The following is a 20,863-nucleotide window of genomic DNA, read 5'->3' as shown; positions in this document are numbered from 1 at the left end:
TAAACATGTCCACAGTGATCAGATAACATGTGTCATAGAGGATATTTTGCACGGACAGCTGAGCTTTGAGATTTTGGCTTGTCCTTTGGTGTGCCTCGGACACAAAACGTTTGAAAACCACTGATCTAAGTTATGTCACAGCAACCCATCCGGCAGTTGTCAACGATATGGAGTAAATAAGATATGAATAGATATCTCATTGAAAAGTCAGTAGATCTACACAGTCAGCAGGATTCATTCAGTCCGGACCACCGTAGTGGATCAACCAGCTGACTAACCAAGTGGAAAGTGGGAGCTGAAACCTGGACATCATGTTTACATCTCACTCTACATGTTAAAGTGCTCCTGATTAACTCCTGTGTGTGTTCATCGTCCTCCACACTGACCTCATAACCTGTGAACTTGAACTTTGACCCCTGCTCCTGAAGGACCTCCCTCTCCGTGTGCTTCATCAGCTCCGTCCCCATGGAAAACCTCCGGCCCTGGAGACACAGAGGGGGACGTCACTCACGACAATAAACTACAGCCCGACACAGTAGATGATAATATTGATCGGTGACTGTGTGCAGGTCTGACCGGTCTCACCATGTAGATCTCCAGGTTTCTGCCCTGGAAGCCGATGGGGATTTGAAATCCAACGGGGATCAACAGCGGCTCGGGAGACTCAAACTGAGGACAACTGTCCGGCTGAGTCGCAGAAAGAAACATAAATACAGAGTTCAACAATCACATCAACACATAACAGAACAACAATGTTCAATGACAATTTTAGTCCCACTGAAGTATTTAAAACAAAACATTTATTGAAAGAATTGCAGTTTTTCAGTAACTTTGCATTCGAGCTGCAGCTTACTATTATTTCATTATTATAGCCATCTAGACAACACACACAAACACACACACAGAAACACACAGAAACACACACACTCACCTTCTGTGGTTTAACGACGTGATCTCCATCTACGGCGTCGTTTCGGTCGCTGCAGCTGTGATCCCGAGCGTTCCACTGACAGCCCCACTCACTGGTCACACACGCGATACACCTGAAAACATACAAAACAACAACATTAATCTCTTATGATGTGTGTATTCAAAGCGTATTGTACGTGTGAGAGTGTGTGAGTGTGTGAGTGTGTGTGTTGTATCTCACGGTGTGTTTCTGTTCTTCCTGACTGTGGCGGCGCAGTTGTAGAAGTGATACTCTCCAGACGTCACCTTGATTTTCTCGTTCACCATGACTTTGACTGGGACGGACACGAAGTCTGAACACACACACACACACACACACACACACACACACACACACACACACACACACACACACACACACACACACACACACACACAGAGACAGACACAGACAGACACAGACACAGACACACACACAGAGAGATAAAGAAAATACAATAAAACTGAATCTGTAACACTCAGCTATAAAAATGTTAACGGATGAAAAAAGACTTTTGTTCCCTGAGTTTAGTCTCACAGGCAACACTTTGTCCCACGTTGCTCCCAAAAAGCTCGAGCAATCTAATGCTTTACTTTAGTGATATTGAAAAGGAATTGTTCCACAAGTTTTCTGGGAGTTTGTTCCAGATATGAGGTTCATAAAAACCCCAGATGATCTAAAAGCAGAGGCACATCCGCCCTAAAGCGTTCTGTCTTTATACAGGAACAGCAAGTAATTTTAAAATCCTTTGTGACACAGAATCGCCAAAGAAGACGGTGCAAATGCAAGAGAAAACACTTTTGTGCATCCGTGTGTGGACCTACCCTGCTGGTCGGGAGTGGGTGGGATCTCCCAGGGTTCAGGCAAAGAACAGGTGACCAGCCCCTGACTGCCGATGACCATCACGGCGTTGCTGGTGAAATTGCCGAAAACGCACATCAGCGTATCGGACGGCCTCAGTCTGGGGTGAGTGGGGATGTTGATATCAATCTGGAGAAGGAGAGTGAAAAAGAGAAGGAGTGGGATTAATGGAGACTCAAAGGTGAACAGAAGGGAGGAGGAATCAGGAGAGAAGAGAAGAGTTGAGTGAAAGATGAATTATTCTTCATCTCACAGCTCCACCGGCTGCAGTGAGATAAAGAAACGTGTGTTTTCTGTGTTTGGGTATGAGTGACAGAATAACACTGGGTGTGACAAAGTAATTAAGATAATTATGCATGTATCCGGCTAACATGAGTTGTTTGTGTAGCCAACATCTGGTTTATCTTCCACATACAAAGCAGGAGATAGAGCCGCAACTAACAGTTATTTTCATTGTCACTTAATCTCGCTACAGGTGACTTTATAGTTTAGTACCAGTATCTGACTATAAAGCAAGGATGTTATTTGTATATCTCGAGATATCATTCGTCCGATCTACTTCCCACCAGGCAGGTTTGTTGCTGAGGACTCGAGGAAGTGCAGTACTATACTAATACATTTTGAATAAACAGTGATTGAAGCTGTGCTCACACTTGATCCCTCTCATGTGATCTCATGGGGAAGTAGACGTAAACAAAATGGAAATTAGCGTGATGCAACAACTTGTAGTAACGTGTTGCCGTGAGAGAAAAACAAAAACAACCGTTAGAAGAGTCTGGATGAGCGGGGAGATGTGGTCAACATAGGGTCATTAGGGTTGTTTACTATTGTTTGGCAGCACCGTCAGCTGCTACAGGCTCTCTCATTGGCTGCTGTTGGCCGATGTAATCATCCAGATTTTTTAAATCGTACATATCAAACATGTTTAATATAATCGAGGCAGCCCCCGATGAGTCTGTCAGTCAGGAGGCTTCAGACTGGATCTGTAAACCCCTCACGTTACCAGATAATCTGGGGCGAACAGCACGCTTTGAACAGGCACCGCACCAGTGTATTGTAATATTATGCATTTCAAAGTGTTTATTTTCATAAAAACATACACACTGATTGTGTTCAGTGATGTTTTGGGAAGAGGGAGCATGTAAAGGAGGGACTGTATGACCTTGGGTGTGAGTGTGTTAACGAGCAACAAAGAAATGTGTGTAAGTGAAAGAGAATAAGTGAGAATCTAAGTACGACTGGCCGACCTTGATAAATCCTGCATACACTTCCCTTTGTGTGTGCACGCATGCAACTATGTGTGAGTCTGTGCGTGTGTATGTGTGTGTGCCGCAGAAATAATTGATATTCAACTGTGCTGTTCAAACATCAGTTCCTCATTACTCCTCGCTGACCTCCGACGTTTTAATTTCACTGCTAAAGTTTTAATTTCAAACTTTTTGATCTTGGGAAACGGAGAAGCCCCTGAATGAATTCAGCGGAGACGTTTCCCTCTTTTTAAGAATGTAAAGCTGCATGAGGCGAAGTTTTTTTTCATTTTTTTAAAGCCAAAATCCGACTGTTTTATCAGATTAAAATCACAAACTAGGAGCTGCAACAGAGACCATAGTCCCAAACTCCCTAATTAACATTGCAGCTGATTCATCAACCTGGGCCCAGAAGATTTCTAGTGTTTTGCTGAGGTCAAACTTTACGAGTCAACTCCTGCCAGCCCGTCATCTCAAAGGACTCACAGGTAATGAAGTTCAAATTAAAATCCTAAGGACTGCCGATATACAAAAATGTACAATTTCCAAATGTATTTGTTACTTTGAAAGACTATAGCATCTTCATCTGAAGTGCATTGTGATGCAGGATGAATTAAAATCACATTAAAACCAGAAATAAGCAGAGCTGCAGACTTGAGAGTTGGTTCGAGTTAGACTTAGCGACTTGAAAATTGACTTGACTGCTCAGAGACTTGACTCCCTAAAGACTTGACTTAATAACTATATATACTCTATGTTTAAGTATAAAAATCAAGTTTTAAATTGGATACTAAAAAAGTAAAAGGACATGTTATTATGGATCCCAAAAGATATTTTGCAAAGACCTGCCTTACTCCTTCTCTGATTGGCCTGCGTCTATCGTTTTCATATGTGGAAAGAATCAACAGCCTTACGGTCCTGGTACTCCATGCTAATTACATCCAAAAGAGACAAGAAATAGCTAGCTAGCGTGCTATTTCCTAACTGTACAGTATGTTAAGTGGTTGTCTGTTGTTAATGGGCTATGTTTGTGTTTTGTAAAACAAACAGCCAGTGCTGGAAATGAGACAGCAGACTGTGAGCTGTAGTTTCCCCAGTAAACACACCGACCTCTTTGTCTGTCATAACTGCAGTGTCTCTGGGGTTGTAAGGTAGCGCGTGTCTTTACCAACTTACAAGCCCAGAGACACTCTTGCAGTGAAGAAGAATGAGACAAAATGCTTTGATTTAATCAATACATTTTCCGATTCATCAAATCTTTTTTTAGTTTTTGGGTGTAATACTGTGGTATCATAAAAAAGGGTAATTAAGAACAATTTTCCAACATTTCATTAAAAACATGAGCAACAGGAGGTTGTGAACACAACACTGGCGTATAATCACCTTTTATGAAAAATTTGTTGGCAAATAGTTTCTTATTTTCACATCTAGCGGTTATGGAGCAACATTACCATCTATTTAGAGTCGTTTTTGTGTCCACTTTGTGAATTTGAGTCCAATATTCAAACAGCTCTGTTTTTAACTCCTGAAAAAAACATCTGACTCTTTAGCGGCTAAAAGCTCCGCTGTCTTCACCAATCAGCTGTGAAACTGAACCAGAACAGAAAAGTTGGGGGCTAGAAAACCAAAACAATGAGCTGAAAGGCGCCAAAAAGTTTCACAGAGTTGGAGATAAGTCTTTTCCTTTCATCTTTCACATTATGCATACAGGATTTATTTGATCCATTATTCATGTAAAAATATCGAGTAGTGCAGCTTTAAAGTGTGAAGTTTAACCTGGAAAAATCCCTGAACTTTCACCCAATGAGCTGCTCTGAAAGTAACCAGACAAATATGAAACTACACACAAAGTCTCGTCCTTACAGCTGCATTTCAAACAGGATCCAACCACCTACTTCTATTTAGCATCTTGTTTATCATAACCTGACCTGATTGTAATTATCGAGCGCCCATAATGTTGTTTTGTTGCCTGATGAGGACGACTGTGAGAACCATGTTACTAAAATCACCAATCACCAATATCACAATCTACATACAGAACACCTTCCTGTCCTTGATCAACCTGCGCTGCTTTAATGTTTAATTCAACTCAAACTTGTTTACATCAGACTGCCGAACGTCTTCTAAAAGCTAAACCACATCATGAATAAGCATTGTGCTTCTTATTTTGTGCACACAGGACTTAGAGCAGAAAGGCATGACGAGAGTGAAGGTTAGTCGACCGTCTGGTGTACATCTTGAAGGACGACGTGTCTTTTGGCCAAATCAGTTCTTTGATCAATTCCTCATTAATTCAGAAAGTTCAGCCGACAGGTTCAGATAGAGCGTTGCACCACAGTATCCTCTGATAGTATTCAGTAGCCTGTAAAATGGCTGCCACTGCATTTGGTTTTGGTATTCTGGTATCGTCACCTCGATACTTCAGTGTTCAAGCACTACAAGAAGGTGCAATGTTTCAGAAAAAAGTAGTTGGCAGCACTTCTGCCCACATGTTCTTCATATTTAAATACACATCTGTATGCACATTAGTTTTTAAGAGTGCAAATCTTTTTTCCTTATGTATAAATTATTTAAATCTTGCACTAGGCTTGCAGACGACATGACCCTAAACCGACAAACTGCCAGAGGCGTCTACTCTGTGCAGCAGCGGAGTCGCGGCAACAGGAGTCACAGCTGACTGACAGGACGATGACGGAGGATTTGTTGTCAAAGCAAAAAGCAAAAGCGCCTGTTTGGCAATATGTCAGACTTAAACTCAGTGATCACAGAGGACCTGATAACATTATCGAGGGAAAAGGAGTTGGTTACCTCACTGAGAAGTTGGAGGTGTGCATCCTGTCGACTAAAGCTTTTCATCAAACAGCTTCATCTTGTTCAACACTCCGACAGACTGAATAAAACTACTTCCAGACACATTTAAAGTGGATCTGCTGTCTACAAATGTCTAAAATGACACCTGTTTAGCTCTTTAGATGCACTTTTGACTCTTCTGTGACGAGTCTACTTCAAAATAAAAGTCAACACGAGAATTTTTTAAAAATAGAATTGTGTTTTTATTTCAATTTGCATATGATATTAAATAATTTTGCGGCCTGGATTATATAATGTTTTTGACATCACGTCGCGGGCCGGAGGGAGGGGTGGAGGGTTGTGGGGGTGACAATGGCAGTTTGAGGCGGTTTGAGACCTCCTGCAGTAGACGCGGTTGAAATTTCAGTAACAAGGTCAACAATGACAGTGTTGTTTTGACTGAAATTATCAGTGTTGGTGCTGTTGCTCATGTGTGATTCACCGAAACGACGCGCCATCAGCACTTTCCGGGCGTGACACCATTTCCAACGAAGCATTATCTCACTTTTTGAGCTGAATCAGCGCGCAAACTACTAAGTTGTTTTTCAAAGGAACTGTCAGCACAAACAAAGTAGATTCTATGCAATATAGATCTGGCTGATGTCCAGAAAATTGTAAATTATGTCAATGTACTTTCAAATTGTCTTGATTTCTTTTGTTACTCCCCTGAGGGCCCCTGGAGGTCTTCATACCAGAGGTTAAGAATCTGTTTGAAATCCTGCTGACAACACAGACGCAGAGACCTCCGAGTATGTGAGCGTTTCAGGAGGTTCGGCTGGTTTGAATTAAGCAGAGCTCAGCAAGAACTGAACTTAGCTCAGGGGGGATTCCACCCCACAGAGGGAAACACTCGGAGAAACACGCATGTTCATTCACACCCTCTTTTCCTACCTGCTGAGTCTTCTTGCAGCTGAGGTTCGGTGGATTGAAGGACTCGATCTTGACGCACTGGTTGTTGGGAGACCACAGCCAGGTGTTTTCCTCAGATGACCTGCTGCACTCCTGGTTCCTGGTGCACCTGAGAGTCAGGCAGAAGGAGAGAATATCAAACGTCCATGATGATTCAATCTCAAGTACTTTTCACACATGAATTTCAATAAATAAATGTCAAAGTCATAACTTTTTAAATAGTACATGAGCTTGTGCTGGCAAGCAGGGAGGCAGGCAAACATTAGTCACAATGGCTCTCTTCTTTCTATTCTTTCTATAATGGGCCGTTTACTTTCCCCATTTCATTTTGTTGTTCGGACGACATAATTTCAAGTGTTTTAAAAGTACTCCAAAGACATACTTGAGTAAAAGTAAAGGTATTGTGTTAAAATATTACTTTGGTAAGAGTGGAAGTCTCCCATACAAACAGTACTTGAGTAAAAGTCATAAAGTATCTGATATCAAATGTACTTAAGTATCAAAAGTATAAGTAAAAGTTAAATTATACATGTACGTGTATGTATGCTGTATACTATGGGTCGACTGATTATTGGCCCGGCCAATTATTGAGCCTGATATTCAGAATTTTTTGGATTATTGGAATTTTTTTATGTGATTGCCAATAAAATCAATTTAAAAATTAGCTACTTTGGCTCTGATGCAGCATGTAATCTGCAAAGTAACTAGTAACTAAAGTTGTCAAATAAGTCTTGTGTTGTAAAAGTATATTTACCTCCAAAATGTAGTGTTGTGGAAGTATAAAGTTGCACAAAATAAAAATACTGAAGTACAAGTACCTCAAAACTGCACTTAAGTACAATACTTGAGCAAACGTACTTGGTTACAATCCATGATCGTTATTAAGATTACAAAAAAGTTATCTTATTGATATTTATTTTATCTTATCTTTCTTTGCATATGTTTGGTTTTGAGTTGATCAAAAAGGGAAGTAATCAAGTTACATTACTTCCACATTGTGATACTGTATCAGAATACATTTCTGAACTTTGACTCATCAATGCAGCAACTTCTCCACCTCAGCCGAGTGCAATACGTGTAAAAGCAGGTGGTTGCTGATGCACGTAATGTTTGTCGAGACCTTTGTACACACAAACGCACACACAGAGTGACTCACTTCCCCTCCAGGACACACCAGCCACAGTACGGATCCTTCATCGCGACACAGGACTGGCAGTCTGTCTTCAGGTGGCAGGCCTGGACTGGAACCTTGGTGATCTGCACACATAAGACAGGCTTTTATTGTGAAGGAGGGGTTATTGTGAACAACGTGTAGGAGCTTCAGAGCAAAAGATCAACCTCAGGCAAACAGAAATCCTTTGATTTAAAGCTGAGGATGTGGAAGAATTTTATGCTTATATTAGCATTCAGATCACAGTACGACTGGCTTTTCAGTATTTCTCTGGGGGAGGTGGAGTGATGTTAACGCTACCTGCTCGGTGGTTTTAATCCTGCCCAGCACCATTTAAAGTATGCCGAATTATCCGTGAGCAGGTCCTGTTTTCTGCGCACTCGTGGATGTTCAGACAAAATACCACTGAATTACTTTGATACTGAAACAAACTTAAAAACATGACTATTCTAAGGCAAGCTCTGAAGCATCTTGTTCCTATGATTTATCAGAATGTGTTTCACGTCTGTGTGTTAAGATGAGTTATGACTCACGAGGAGTCTAATTTTTGGCTCGAATTCACGTCACGCAGCATCTTCGCCTCCCCTCCAATCCCCCCGAGCCCTCCTGGGGAGGCTGCTGGCTTCCTCTTTTGGCCAAGTTAAAACTACAAATGAGTTAAATTACCGAAGAGCAAAGTGAATATTTAATCCCCACCTCCCCCTGTAATCTTAATGCTCTCTGAATGGGGCCGCAGTCGGTGCAGGAGGAGACTTGTGATTTAGGCAACTTTCCTGCATGATCATTCCTGTTTTTGTTTTTGAAGGAGAATGTCTGGAGAAAATAAATAAGCACTAACTCTAGGATTCATTTGGGACATGTGTTTTGTTTTTGTGGTTTTATTTTCACAGCTGTCAGCAGTTTTGATGCGCTGCCTCAATAATTGATCATGTGTTAACAGTTACACTCAAGATGTGTGATACATTTATGTTAGCAGCAGATGTTTGCGACAATCTGTTTCAACTAACAATTATACTAGATACCGCAATATCACCAGACTCCCTTAACAAATCACTTGATTTTAAGAGTTGATGTGTGAGGAGAAACTTTGTGAAACTGCTACGACAATTTCTAAATCTTTGCTACTTTACTGTAAATCTTATCGTCATTAAATTCAAAACATTAAGATGCTTATTTCCTTGTAAAAAGTGCTTCTTTGTCATCGCTGTAGAAAATCACCGGACTCCCTTAAAAAAACGCTCAATTTTGAGACTTGTTGGGTTAACAGAAACCTTATGAACTTTGTGAAAGGCTGTCTACGACACATTCTTAACTATTCGGGCTTTCTTGTTAATTCTGCAAACATTATACATGAAGATATTTCTTTGGCTGTGTTGTTTCAACTAACCATTACAGTATCAACAGACTCCCTGAAGAAATCGCTTGTTTTTAAGACTTGTTGAGTGAGGAGAAACTGAACAAACTTTGTTGAACGGCTACAGCAAATTCTAAATCATTGGTGCCTTCTTGTAAACTAAATCTATGAAAGAAGACATTTTATTGCTGGTTAACATGTCAAATTTTACAAATTTGGTAAACAGTAACCAGTACAGGCTCATTATTTGACACCGGTGACGAAGGCTTCCAGACTCCCTTTAAAAAACGCTCAATTTTAAGACTTGTTGCATTAGGAGAGACTTTAAACACTTTGTGAAACGCTGTCTACAACACGTTCTTAACTATTTGGGCCTTCTTGTTAATTCGGCAAAAGTTATACATGAAGATTTTTCTTTCTTTGTGTACAAAAACGTAATCGTTTGTTACAGTGATGTAGGTGTATATATGCATATAGAGCGGTAAAGTGAGATCCGATCACAAGAGGTCACTCGAGACGCATTTCGAGAACGGTCTGTCTTGGATCCCGTGATGTGAAACATAAATAAATCCTTTATGTACATCCCTTAATAGTATTTTCGATTTTTCCTCCCACATGTAATATTTGCTTGACAGAGAAAGGTCTGTGGATGGTATTTTAATGGAGAACTTCTTCCAGCCAGCTGTGGAACTCATTTTCCTCCCTGACAAAAAGAGGCAGGTCCAATAAATTTAAATGAGCAGATGGAACAAGCTCGAGTATCGTCACTTGACTTGATCAAAGTGAATTGCCCTCTTGAAGTGCATTCTAATTAATTCATTTCTGAATCAATAACATCAATTCCACTTCGGTGTGGCGACAGAGAATGATGGCGACCGAAAGATGAAAGGACAAAGGAAGAGAAAGACAGATGAAGAGGAGAAAGCTGAGAGGAAAACAAAGGGGAGAGGAGAACGAGTGAATAAATCAATGGCTGACTTCTGTGTGGTAATGTAGACGGATGTATTGGTGTTGGCTGAACGAATGAATAAATGATCAAATAAGACAGACAGAATAAATGAAAGGCTCATTAAGTCCCTGACCTGATGGATGAAATAAAAGGGAAGAAGTAAGCACATGACCTTCTTTATGTGGCGACACGGAGGTGTTCGATGGATGGAAGCGGAGAGAAATGGATTTAGTAAAAAGAACAATCAATCCGTCAGAGTCTGAGTGAGTCTGACCTTTTTCTCCGTGGTGATGTACAGGTGTTGGAGGCTCGTATCGAACAGGAGGTTCTTGTTGACCTTGTCTCCCGTGACTTCGCCCGGCGCTCGGCCGTACACCTCGGGCTGGGCCGACAGATGCACTTTCAGCACCTGCAGGAACAAGAAAAATGCATTAGTACGCATTTAAATCTCACCCTCCAACACCCTTTTGTGGTCAATAGATGTTGCTTTTCAGTGCAAAAAGATAAAAAACCTATGACGTTACACCGAAGGACAAAAAAAAAGACAAGAAAGAAGAAAGGTCTGTTGAGCTGGTGATTCACAGAAGGTTATCTGCGTTAGTGCTTACGTGACATTTGTTAATTAGCAAAAAATGCCCAATATGTGTTGTTTCACTGGGTCAGGCCTAAATGATGAGAGCAGCAAACAAAGTGTTTCAAATAAAGTGCTGAGTGTGTCGATTTTACACATTTTATTTTGCAGAAGTAAAAATGTACACAATCACTAGTGGAGATATTATTCTTCTTGTTCTTTGATTGATTGCTTGCCAGCAGACACATTTCAGTTTCATGCTAAATCATTAAATTAATGTGCAACACCAGGAAGTGGTGCAACACACCTCTTCTCCAGTAAACATAAGGACTCATTATATAAAGTGTTACTCAAAATTTCCATCCAAATTCATTAAAGGTAAGAAGCTAAACCTTTAATTTAGACAACAGAACAGCATCAAGGCCCATATGAGCTAACTAGCAAGTGAGCTATCTGTCTGCTTGACTGCTGTCCCAAAAAAATAATACTTTTTAAAAAAAAGCTTACTTGTGAACACTTTAGTGTGCTAACCAGCTAGCTAGCAAGATAACTAGCTAATGGTTTTTGTTGCTCAGTAGGCCTACAAGACACTTTCTACTCCCTGGTTTTGTGTGGAGCACAACTTAAATGTGGTCATGTTTAAGATATAGTTTACAAATGTCTTTTTTGTTCTGGTGTGTTCAGGGACAGGTTCAGAAAACAGCTAACAAGCTGTCAATTGTCTTCACAAACCTGAGAATATGGGCCTACTTTAATACCGTTTAAACAGTAAACAGCATTAAAAACTTAAATATTGCAAATATTGTACATTTCTCTTTTACCAAAGTCATATTTCAGCATGACGTCTTGACTTTTGGGTACTTTTCTTTACATCGCTGCATCTGAGCTCAGGAAACTGTGTCTGTTTGAACTGACTATAATTAGAAAGGGGAATTCTTGTTCACCTTTCAGAAGGGACAAAAAGGGTGACAAAGAAAAAGAAAGTGAATGAAAGCAGAGAAGGAAAGAGGAAAAAAGAAAAGCCAGCCGGGGAGTCTTTACCTCTCCAGTGGCGGTGCCCAGGAACGCCACGGCGTGCCCCATTTCCACAGCCACAGCAACAGCCGTCATGTGACCCTTACGGACCAACGGGTGCTTGGCCGTTAAGGCGAACTCGGCCTTACTGGCCAGAGGGGAGGGCAGGAACTCGGCTCCGCACTTGTATCTGAGGGCCATGTTATTCTGAGGGAAGACGAATTCAAATCACCGGTCAGACATTCATATTAATGTAGAGTTATTGACTCAGCTGTCGATATTCGTCTCTCTTGTTTCAGCTCCTCTTTATCTCTGACACACAGAAAAGATTTTCTCACCTGATTATTGCTGCTGCACAGCTCTTCAGCCTTGGAGGAGTACGGCGAGTAGACAGCAGCCCTCTCGTTAATGATGCCGTTGTCGCTGTAACAGGCTCCTATTATCTCCACCAGCCTTTTATTAATAGAGCGCAGAGGGTACATACCTACAAACAGAAGCAAGAACACCGTCTCTACCCGTTTCCTTCAGTTCGCTCTGTTCTTATTTATCACAGACATACATGACAAATGATCTGAGTCCATGTTTTCTGACAGGGAATAAAAGACAAAGTGCTTAGAGAAAACATACGACAGCCGAGTCTGCATGTCCCTCATTACTTACAGTATTATTTTGAAAGAACTGTAAAATCTTTAAAAGAAAATGTGACAACAGTTATGCTGCACTTGTGGTGAAACTGTTGCAGAAGAATAATACAAAATTTAAAGATATTTACAGCTTTATGACCACTGCTTCATCCTAAATTGTAGGTAAAATACCAGGTTCAATACTGGAAATTATCATTTTTTGGCCAAACCTTTGGACATTAATTATGTCCCTTGCCTAAAACTGGATCACATCTGTGAGAGGGGAGGTGAAAATACACATTTTTCAGGAAAATCGAGGTTTAGGGTCAATACCTGACTTTACTTTTGCTCTTTCTATTGATGAAGATCAAGTGATGATCATGATCAAAATCTCCAGAACAGTTACTAAGCAAATAAAAAAGAAAATTGAGCCACATGGTCACATATTTTATAACACATTGGCACTAATATGTCTAAATCCACAGCAAAAACTAATCACTTCCTTGTCCCGTGGTCAAACTTTCTGCCAAAATTAACTGACATTTTTAAAAAATTCTGCCAACCAGCAGACAAACTTCAGCCAACAATAAATTATCAGGAAGATCTGCCAGCGTTAAGATGACACCTACACATGGCGGAGTTGGACGGGTCTTCATCAGAAGTGAAGGTGACAAACAGCACTTTGTCAGACGCTGAAACGTGTCCATTCTGGCCTGATTCGGTCAAATTCTGAGCCAAAACTTCACCTGGCGCAGCTACATAAGCAGCCTGGGAGAAGAGGAAGAGATAAAAACCCGAGTGTTAGGTGTTCAAACTATAAATATGTGTTTAGCTGATATAACAGAGGTACAGTGAGATCCCATCAATTGAAGTTCAAGAGCGTGTTCAATAGAAAATATTTCGGGGGTCAGGACAGAGCATTCTCAAAACACTTTAACACAAACTCATCCAAATGTAAAATGTCCAAATGTGTTTTTCCGAGTCACCGCTGCCCTTTTAATAAAAGCGCTGACAGTCCGTCCAGAGTGTGTCCTCACCTGAGCCTTGTTGTACTTGTTTGTGCTGCTGCAGTTGAGCTGCAGCTCGGTGTAGGAGTAGTAACCCTGATCGTCCTCGCACATCCTGGAGATGAAGGTGTAGTTCTTGGTGTCCTGGACCCCCAGCGTCCGCGAGAACAGGAAGTACACGAAGCCGCCGTCTTTGAAGGCGAAGCGGAAGTCGTGGAGGTACCGCAACACGAACGGGTTGGCCTGGACCGCCGAGGCCTCGATGATGCTGTCGAAAACCACCCAGTCGCCGTAGTCCTCGAGGATTCGGGTGGAAATCAGCTTGGTGCTGTCGTGGCTGCCGTACCCCTTACCGACCTGAGACGGAAGAGATGATACACTCATGAAACACGGCAGTGGATAAAGTTCGGACTCATACAGGAGCACGTCTACTTCCTCATACAGTACATTTAACTTTCTAGTTCTGATCTCATTAAACCAAAACTAGAAGTTTTCGGTTTTCTTTGAGTGTTGAATCACAGAAATGTGCACTGAAGTGAGACATGACTCACAGAACGAGACGAGACTAACTGGAAACTTGACTCCCTAAAGACTTGAGACATGAGAACAGCAGTTTAAGTGCTCGCCCCGTCAAATAGTTTATACATTTAATAATTTCCACCACTGCATTGAAAGGTCTCGGCCTCAGTTAGTGAGTCTGGAGAAACTTAAAAAATGTTGTGTAAAAACCATTTATGGCACACAGGCTGCTTCGTTGTTGCCCGGGGAGAAGGTATCCAGACTCCCTTAAAAAAAGCACCAATTTTGAGAGTTGCTGAGTTCGGAGAAACTTTATAAATGTTGTGAAATGCTACTTATGACAAATCTTCTTCTTGTAAATTCAGCATTAAATGCAAAAGTTGTTTCTTTCCTTGTAAAAAGTATGAGTGTGTAGCAGCGCTGCTGTACCAGCCTGTCCTGCTTCTTACCTGCAAACATTTAGCAGCTACTTGAACACACTGGTTCAACTGACTACAGATTAAATATATTAATTTTGAGAGTTGTTGAGTTAGGAGAAACTTTATAATCTTTGTGAAACACTGTCAATGACAAAATCTTATTTATTCTGGCCTTCTTGTTAATTCGGCAAATGTTCTACATGAAGATATTTAAGATTTTGCTTTTTATGCTGCTGGAAACAACATATGCATGATTATGTGTGTCTAAGTGTGTGTTTTTCCTCCTCACCAGGAACACTGTGAAGTTGTCTCTATCCTTGGTGAAGTATGACATCACTCCCACCACGGAGACGCTCTCCTCGGCGCTCGCCACGTACGACTTCTCTCCTTTGGTGTCGCTGAAGTACAGCAGCTGCTCCACGTTGCTCAGGTTCCTCAGAGAGCAGATCCCTCTGAAGATGCTGCCGCAGACCACCAGGACGTCCTTGGCCCCGTGGACCAGCAGCAGCTTGTTGTGGTTGTCGGTGTCCACGGCCTCCTCGCAGGCGTCCGTGACGGGCGGCGTGCACATTCGGTTGTCCCGTTTGGGGCCCGTCTCGGTGCGGGACTCGACCTCGAGGTCGGGGTTCAGCTGGGAGAGGGCGTTGACGGCGCCGATGTACAGCCGGCCCGTACGAGGGTCGGCCACCACGTTGTTGATCAGGGTGTCGGACAGGAACTCTGTGTTTTTGCCCAGGGAGGGGCTGAGGTAAATGGTTGCCAGGGCGACCAGGGCGAACTGCCACGCCCACCACCGCTCCATCATGTCTGGAGGAAAAACAGAGAAAACAAGAGAAAAGATGAAACTTTTGGGATGTTTCAAACAGTGAAATGCACAGCTGTTATGTTAACTGTGACTCCTTACCTACTGTTTAATTAACTAGTTTTCCATTTATTACTGATATTTATTGTAAAGTGTGACCGAAACGTTGCTTTATTCTGTTTTACATCGTTGTAAATTAAAATATCTCTGGCTGTTGGTCGAACAATAAAAGACATTAGATGACATCGTGTTAGACTCATAAGTTTGAGCCCTGAACTTGTCTTGTGAACATTTCCTGACAACACAGTAAACCTTCAGAGACTGTTCCCTCTCTTGTCCGCTACACAAAGCAGAATTTCAACAACTCTCTGACTCTGTTATTTGGGACTCAGCACCAGCAGCAGCAGCAGAAACTGGAGAAGAGAAGGATGAACGCTGAGAGCAAAGAGAAGCAATAATGAGGAGCTCCTCATTAAAGCCAGAACATTCTTTACTGGAGGAAAACGAGGAGGAGGAGGAGGAGGAGAAGGTGGAGGTAACGGCCTAAAAAGTGAGAGTTGCTGAGCCAGATTAGATTAGCAACGACAAAAAGAGGAAAATGTGTGTTTGTGCGTGAAGAGAGAGACTGAGTGTAGCAATTAGTTGTGTGACACACTGAGTTTCTCCTTCCATTAGTCTGGATGGGTGTGTTTAATTATAGCGGCGGCCTGTGGCTGTAAAACAAGGCTCCAGAGTGCAGTAACATCACGCTCACTGTAATAACACAACATTTTTTCTGCTCTAATTATTAAGCTGTTTACCATTTATGCAACTATCAGGTTATTCCTGAGCGAGTCACTTAAACTTAATGTGAAATTCAGCAGATCATTTTTCCCTCCTCGTAAATTTTTATCATTCATCATAAAAATGTTTTTCATTACGGCGGCGGCGGCGTCGCCTCTGCTTTCTGTCCCATAAATCAAGCTGCTTAAAGTCACATCATGTTCATTTATTCACGCTCCCCTGATCAGGCTCTTAACCGGCCAATCACTGCGGGTTTTTTTACAGCAGCTATCAGATAGTTCTGATTGGTGGTCAATTGACCGGCGCTTCCCCTGTGCTTTTTACTCTCTCCAAATTGAATTCACCTCAGTTCGCTTCATTGCAAAGGGATTTATTAGTGTGAAAGGACTTATCTCTCTAACCACCTGCTCGCCTAAATTACCTATTCACTGATATCAAGAGTCAGGTGCTCTTAATGGCTGCAGTGCAGAGTTTTAGTGAGGTATCACACAGGAGATATAGTTACCAACACATATACAAACTTTTAGATTGAAGCTTCACTGTTTCCCAAAGGTTGAGAGTGTCTACTGAATCTGATTTTTATTTTGTAAAAGCACCTGAATGCACCATTCTGGGAAAATTCAATTATCACTTTCCTCTCTGAAAGGAGAACAAAACGTGCAAACATAATAGAAAGAAATCTGCAGAATAAATACAGGAAACACAGAAATCACAGACTGTTGGTGATTTTTCCCTTTTCACAAACAAAAATGCGAGGTGCGTGGACGCCCGTCAAAAGCTGCTATTATCTGTAAAGGATTGGTTAGCCATTCATCGTGAAGTTTGATCTCCATGTTAACGTGTCCTTGACAGGGTTCCTACACCTTTTACATATCCAACTTTCCAGCAACTCACATCTGTGGCAAATTAAATATAATCACAGATATATACTCAAAAATTCAGATGTTGTTGTGCTACAAATGAACAAAATTATGTTTCATGATATTATTCCACAGAATTGGAAAAAATAAAGAAAAACAAAATGCATCACGTCTGGCATCCTGTCCTGACATTTTCTAAAAGCTCAGAGTTCACGAGTTGGGACGTGGCCGGTAAGAAATGGTTTTACGGTAACTTTATATATTGTTATTTTAGAGTTTTTTATAATATGTCTGAGGAAAAAGCCTCAGCCTCGGTTGCTTCTCCACGCCGTTGCCTTGCAGCAGTGTTCTCACGACTTAACCACCAGACACCAAGCATGTCGTGCACCAGACTCCCACGTCGCGACCACGAGCTCACAATTCTCTCGTAACTTTGAAGGCAGCATTAATTACATTACGGCCAGTTAAAGATGCTGGGCTGCTGTCTGATTGGTTGGCTGAACTTGTGGTTTGAGGAGTTTTACAGCTTCGTCAGCTCGTTATTGAAAACTGCGATTAAAGTTAATTTAGATCAATTAGAAGTATATAATGTTATTTGAGGTGTTTAGAGCAGATTATAGTGGTGGGCTACACAGTACACAGGTTCCTTCCAACGCCTAATTCTGCAGTAAGGATTTAAAATGTGCTTGTCGTTGGATGTGTCTGCACTGCAGGTCAGCTCTCACAGTATTTCAGCCGGATCATGACTGTTTCATTTGCTTCTAAACTAAAAAACACAACGTTCTTCTACTGCATGTCTGTATCCCTGTGATGTGGCCTCCTCTCATTAAATTTCATCTTTCTCTTCCTCCCACACCACAGTAAAAAAAAAAAAAAAAAAAAGGCATAAAGACGGCAGATATATTCACCTTCTCTATCTCAGAGGAGCTGTTCTGGATGTGTGCATCTGCCACATCAAAGGAAAATCATCTTTGCTTTCCACACGGGATCTATCTCTGTGCTCTGTCAGCCATCTTGGCCCTTTCTTTTCTTTTTTATTTCTTTCATCCTCCTGCTTTGGTTTCCTTAAGCCTGACTGGTGTCAGCCCAGGAATAAACGGTGTGTCAAAGGTGTAAAAGGTGTGTGTGTCTGCGCTCAGTCTTCTGTCCTCGTGAGCAACAGTTTGACTCTAAGATCTCCTGTGAGGAACGTGAGGACATTTCAGCAGATCTGTTTTTAGGGCTAGTTTAGGATAAGAAGGCTTGTTGGTTGTTATAGTGATGAGCAAAAGAGCAGCAACAAGAACTTGATTAATCAAGTTTCCGACTATTTTAAATATCAATCAATCCTGTCGGCCAATTTTCAAGCAAACATGTCAAACACTGCTGGATCCAGCTCCTTAAACGTGAGGATTTGCTGCTTATCTTTGTCATTCATGACACTAAATGAGGAGTCTTTGGGTTTTGGACTGTTGGTCGGACAAAAGAAGCAATCTGAAGACTTTGCCCATGGGCTCTGGGAAATGACGATGAGCATTTATCATACTGTGTAGGGTTTCTACACCCTGTCAACGACAAATGTCAGATGCTTCAGCTCTGGAATAGACTTGTGAAGATTTCTGATCATAGAGTCATTAGAGAGATATTTATTTGGGGCAACTCGCATAGTCATCCCTAGGCAAAGGAGCTGAAATCCTGATATTGTCATTCGTTTTTCAGAGCAGGTTACTTTGTGATATTCAGGAGATGAGGAGCAAGATGTTTCTCATATATGTATATAGAAAAATGGGTCTGTTGAGCAGAAATTACAATCTTAACCTTATGTGAAGTTTAACTTATACACAGTTAGGCTCAGGAACGATACCATTACCATTGGAGACCGGCAGGTTTAGTGCCACACCGGAGGACGATGTCAGGGACGTGCTTTCTACTAAAATGTCCTCCTTTCGTGCTGATTTCTTTTGGTTGGATGATTATGAAAAACTTGCACTGTGCTTAAAGAAGGGAACCTTTTCTGTAGCAGATGTTCTCTGTCAACCTCGGGAGAGAAGGCAGTAACTGTCTGACCACTGCAACGGTATTTCTTGGTGTCTTGTGAACCCACGAGGGTCGGACGCTCTACGTGCATGACACGAAAATAGAGTCAATCATCATCATCGTATAATAATCTCAATATACCCAATTTCAGCTTCTGAATGTGCAATGGTGTAAATATTTTTGAAGTTTTGTTTCTTATATCAATCAATCTTTATTTGTATAGAGCCCATTCACAACAATCAATCATCTCATGACCCTTTTCCCTCGTGAGCAAACACTTGGAGACGGTGGCGGGAAAAAACTGCCGAACCGGACTCAACGGTGGGCAGCCAAAATGAAACTTATTTATATTCTCATTGCTTTACTTATATCTTATCTTAAATAATCCTGAAAGTACTGTTTGTTTGGTCGTCCATCAGGAAGAGTCTAACCAAGATATCTTGTTGCATTATGGGAAATGTAGGATCCAGTGTTCGAGGTCTTTGACTTACACGATGTAACACAAGTGAGAAAATCTCAGGACCTTTTAAATATCTGACTCCATCAACTTTATGAACTCTTTCACCTGTTGTGAAATCAATCAGCCTTGATCATCTTTTCACACAAGTTTCCCTTTGGTGCATTTTCTGAGTTTTGTTCGAGACAGAAAAAGAAAAGACGTTTAATATTTAGTCCTGGGAAATAAGTATCTGAGAATTTTAACAATTCAACTGTCTCACTGGGTGAATTATTAATGTGAGACCGACACGTGGACAGACAGACAGGTTAACACACAGACAGACAGACAGACAGACAGACGAGCAGACAGACAGAACCATATATGGAGTCTCAGATCTGCGTCGTCCCCGGAGATCTCGCGTGTCAGTAAACCAGTTTTGTTTGAAGTCGTTCCCGGGGGTGAGGATGTAAAGACAGACAGAGGGAGGGAGAGAAAAGGGTGAGAGAGACTTGTAGGCAGAGAAACAATGTGAATTACAAAGAGAAGTTAGAAAGAGAGAAAAGCTTAGAGAGGTTAGAGACAGAAAGAAAATCAGTCAGGCTTTATTCCCCTGGCTGGAGCTTCTGCAGACATTCCTGGATTTAGTTTCACTCCAAACTTTTTAGCAGAGGGGTCAATGCTCGAGACTTTTCAAAGTATGCACTCGGGATTTTAATGAGACACAGATTGCTGCTCTCCCTCCTGTAAATGTGTGTGCGTGTCGCTGAGTGTTTAGGCTGGTCTCACTTCTCCATTACATTTGCATTTTTATCCTCTTTGTTGGTAAAGTTTTTCTACCGAATACGTCTGCTTGGTCGGTGCCAGTGTAATCTCGCACACACAGACTCAGAAGCAGCAGACTGCCGAGAGAAAATATTCATTCCTGAATTCTGTGAACACAAACCGAGTCCTGCCAGACCCTTAAATACATTTACAGACGGGATACAGATGGAAAAACCTGAATAAAGGAGTGGAGAAACATAACAAGTGCAGATGCCTCCATGGAGAGACGAAGTCACGCCCCTTCACGTTTCCCTCATGGGACCTTATTTAGGAAAAACTATGTGTGGTAGTCGGTTTGTAGTCGGTTTGTCATCAAACTAATGAAATATAAGACTGTGATTCTTAACATTCACTCCCGCACAACTGAGTTCCACTGATTTTGTGGCTTCACTTGTCCCGCAGAGAAAACACAGTGTGATATTAATAAAGAAATGCATACCTGTCGGTGATAATGCAGTTTAATTGAGCTGTATGCAAGTACTTTTTTCCCTTTTGAGGGAAGGGAGTTACCTTCCTGAGAAGCTGGAGGTGTGCAGTTATCTCTTCATTTTCATCACAGACTGAATAAAACTACTCCGACATATTTCAAAAAAAGCTTAAAATGACCGTTGTTGTTGCTCATTGTCATTTTTGATGAATGATAGCGTTGCTAAACTCACGAAACGATGCATGTCCTGTGAAAGCCTGCTTCAAAATAA

At 41.5% G+C, this 20,863-nt stretch overlaps 1 protein-coding gene across 1 annotated transcript in view; it reads right to left on the bottom strand.

Annotated features, from left to right (window-relative positions):
• The window catches only part of LOC141008247 (plexin-B2-like), a 179,298-nt gene that overhangs the window by 31,663 nt on the left and 126,772 nt on the right, over positions 1 to 20,863 (bottom strand). Inside the window, exons 5-17 of the mRNA XM_073480510.1 lie at positions 14,733 to 15,250; positions 13,536 to 13,862; positions 13,128 to 13,266; positions 12,214 to 12,359; positions 11,903 to 12,082; positions 10,565 to 10,699; positions 7,973 to 8,073; positions 6,799 to 6,925; positions 1,774 to 1,939; positions 1,151 to 1,262; positions 932 to 1,043; positions 586 to 687; positions 387 to 482 (exon numbers count right to left, since the gene is read on the bottom strand). Coding sequence (XP_073336611.1) covers positions 387 to 482; positions 586 to 687; positions 932 to 1,043; positions 1,151 to 1,262; positions 1,774 to 1,939; positions 6,799 to 6,925; positions 7,973 to 8,073; positions 10,565 to 10,699; positions 11,903 to 12,082; positions 12,214 to 12,359; positions 13,128 to 13,266; positions 13,536 to 13,862; positions 14,733 to 15,248 — 2,259 coding nt within the window. The 5' untranslated portion in view covers positions 15,249 to 15,250. The remainder of the gene's footprint in view (positions 1 to 386; positions 483 to 585; positions 688 to 931; positions 1,044 to 1,150; positions 1,263 to 1,773; positions 1,940 to 6,798; positions 6,926 to 7,972; positions 8,074 to 10,564; positions 10,700 to 11,902; positions 12,083 to 12,213; positions 12,360 to 13,127; positions 13,267 to 13,535; positions 13,863 to 14,732; positions 15,251 to 20,863) is intronic.

Source organism: Pagrus major, chromosome 14, assembly GCF_040436345.1.
Source record: "Pagrus major chromosome 14, Pma_NU_1.0".
Taxonomy (NCBI): Eukaryota; Metazoa; Chordata; class Actinopteri; order Spariformes; family Sparidae; genus Pagrus; species Pagrus major.
This window is presented reverse-complemented; position numbering and strand designations above follow the sequence as displayed.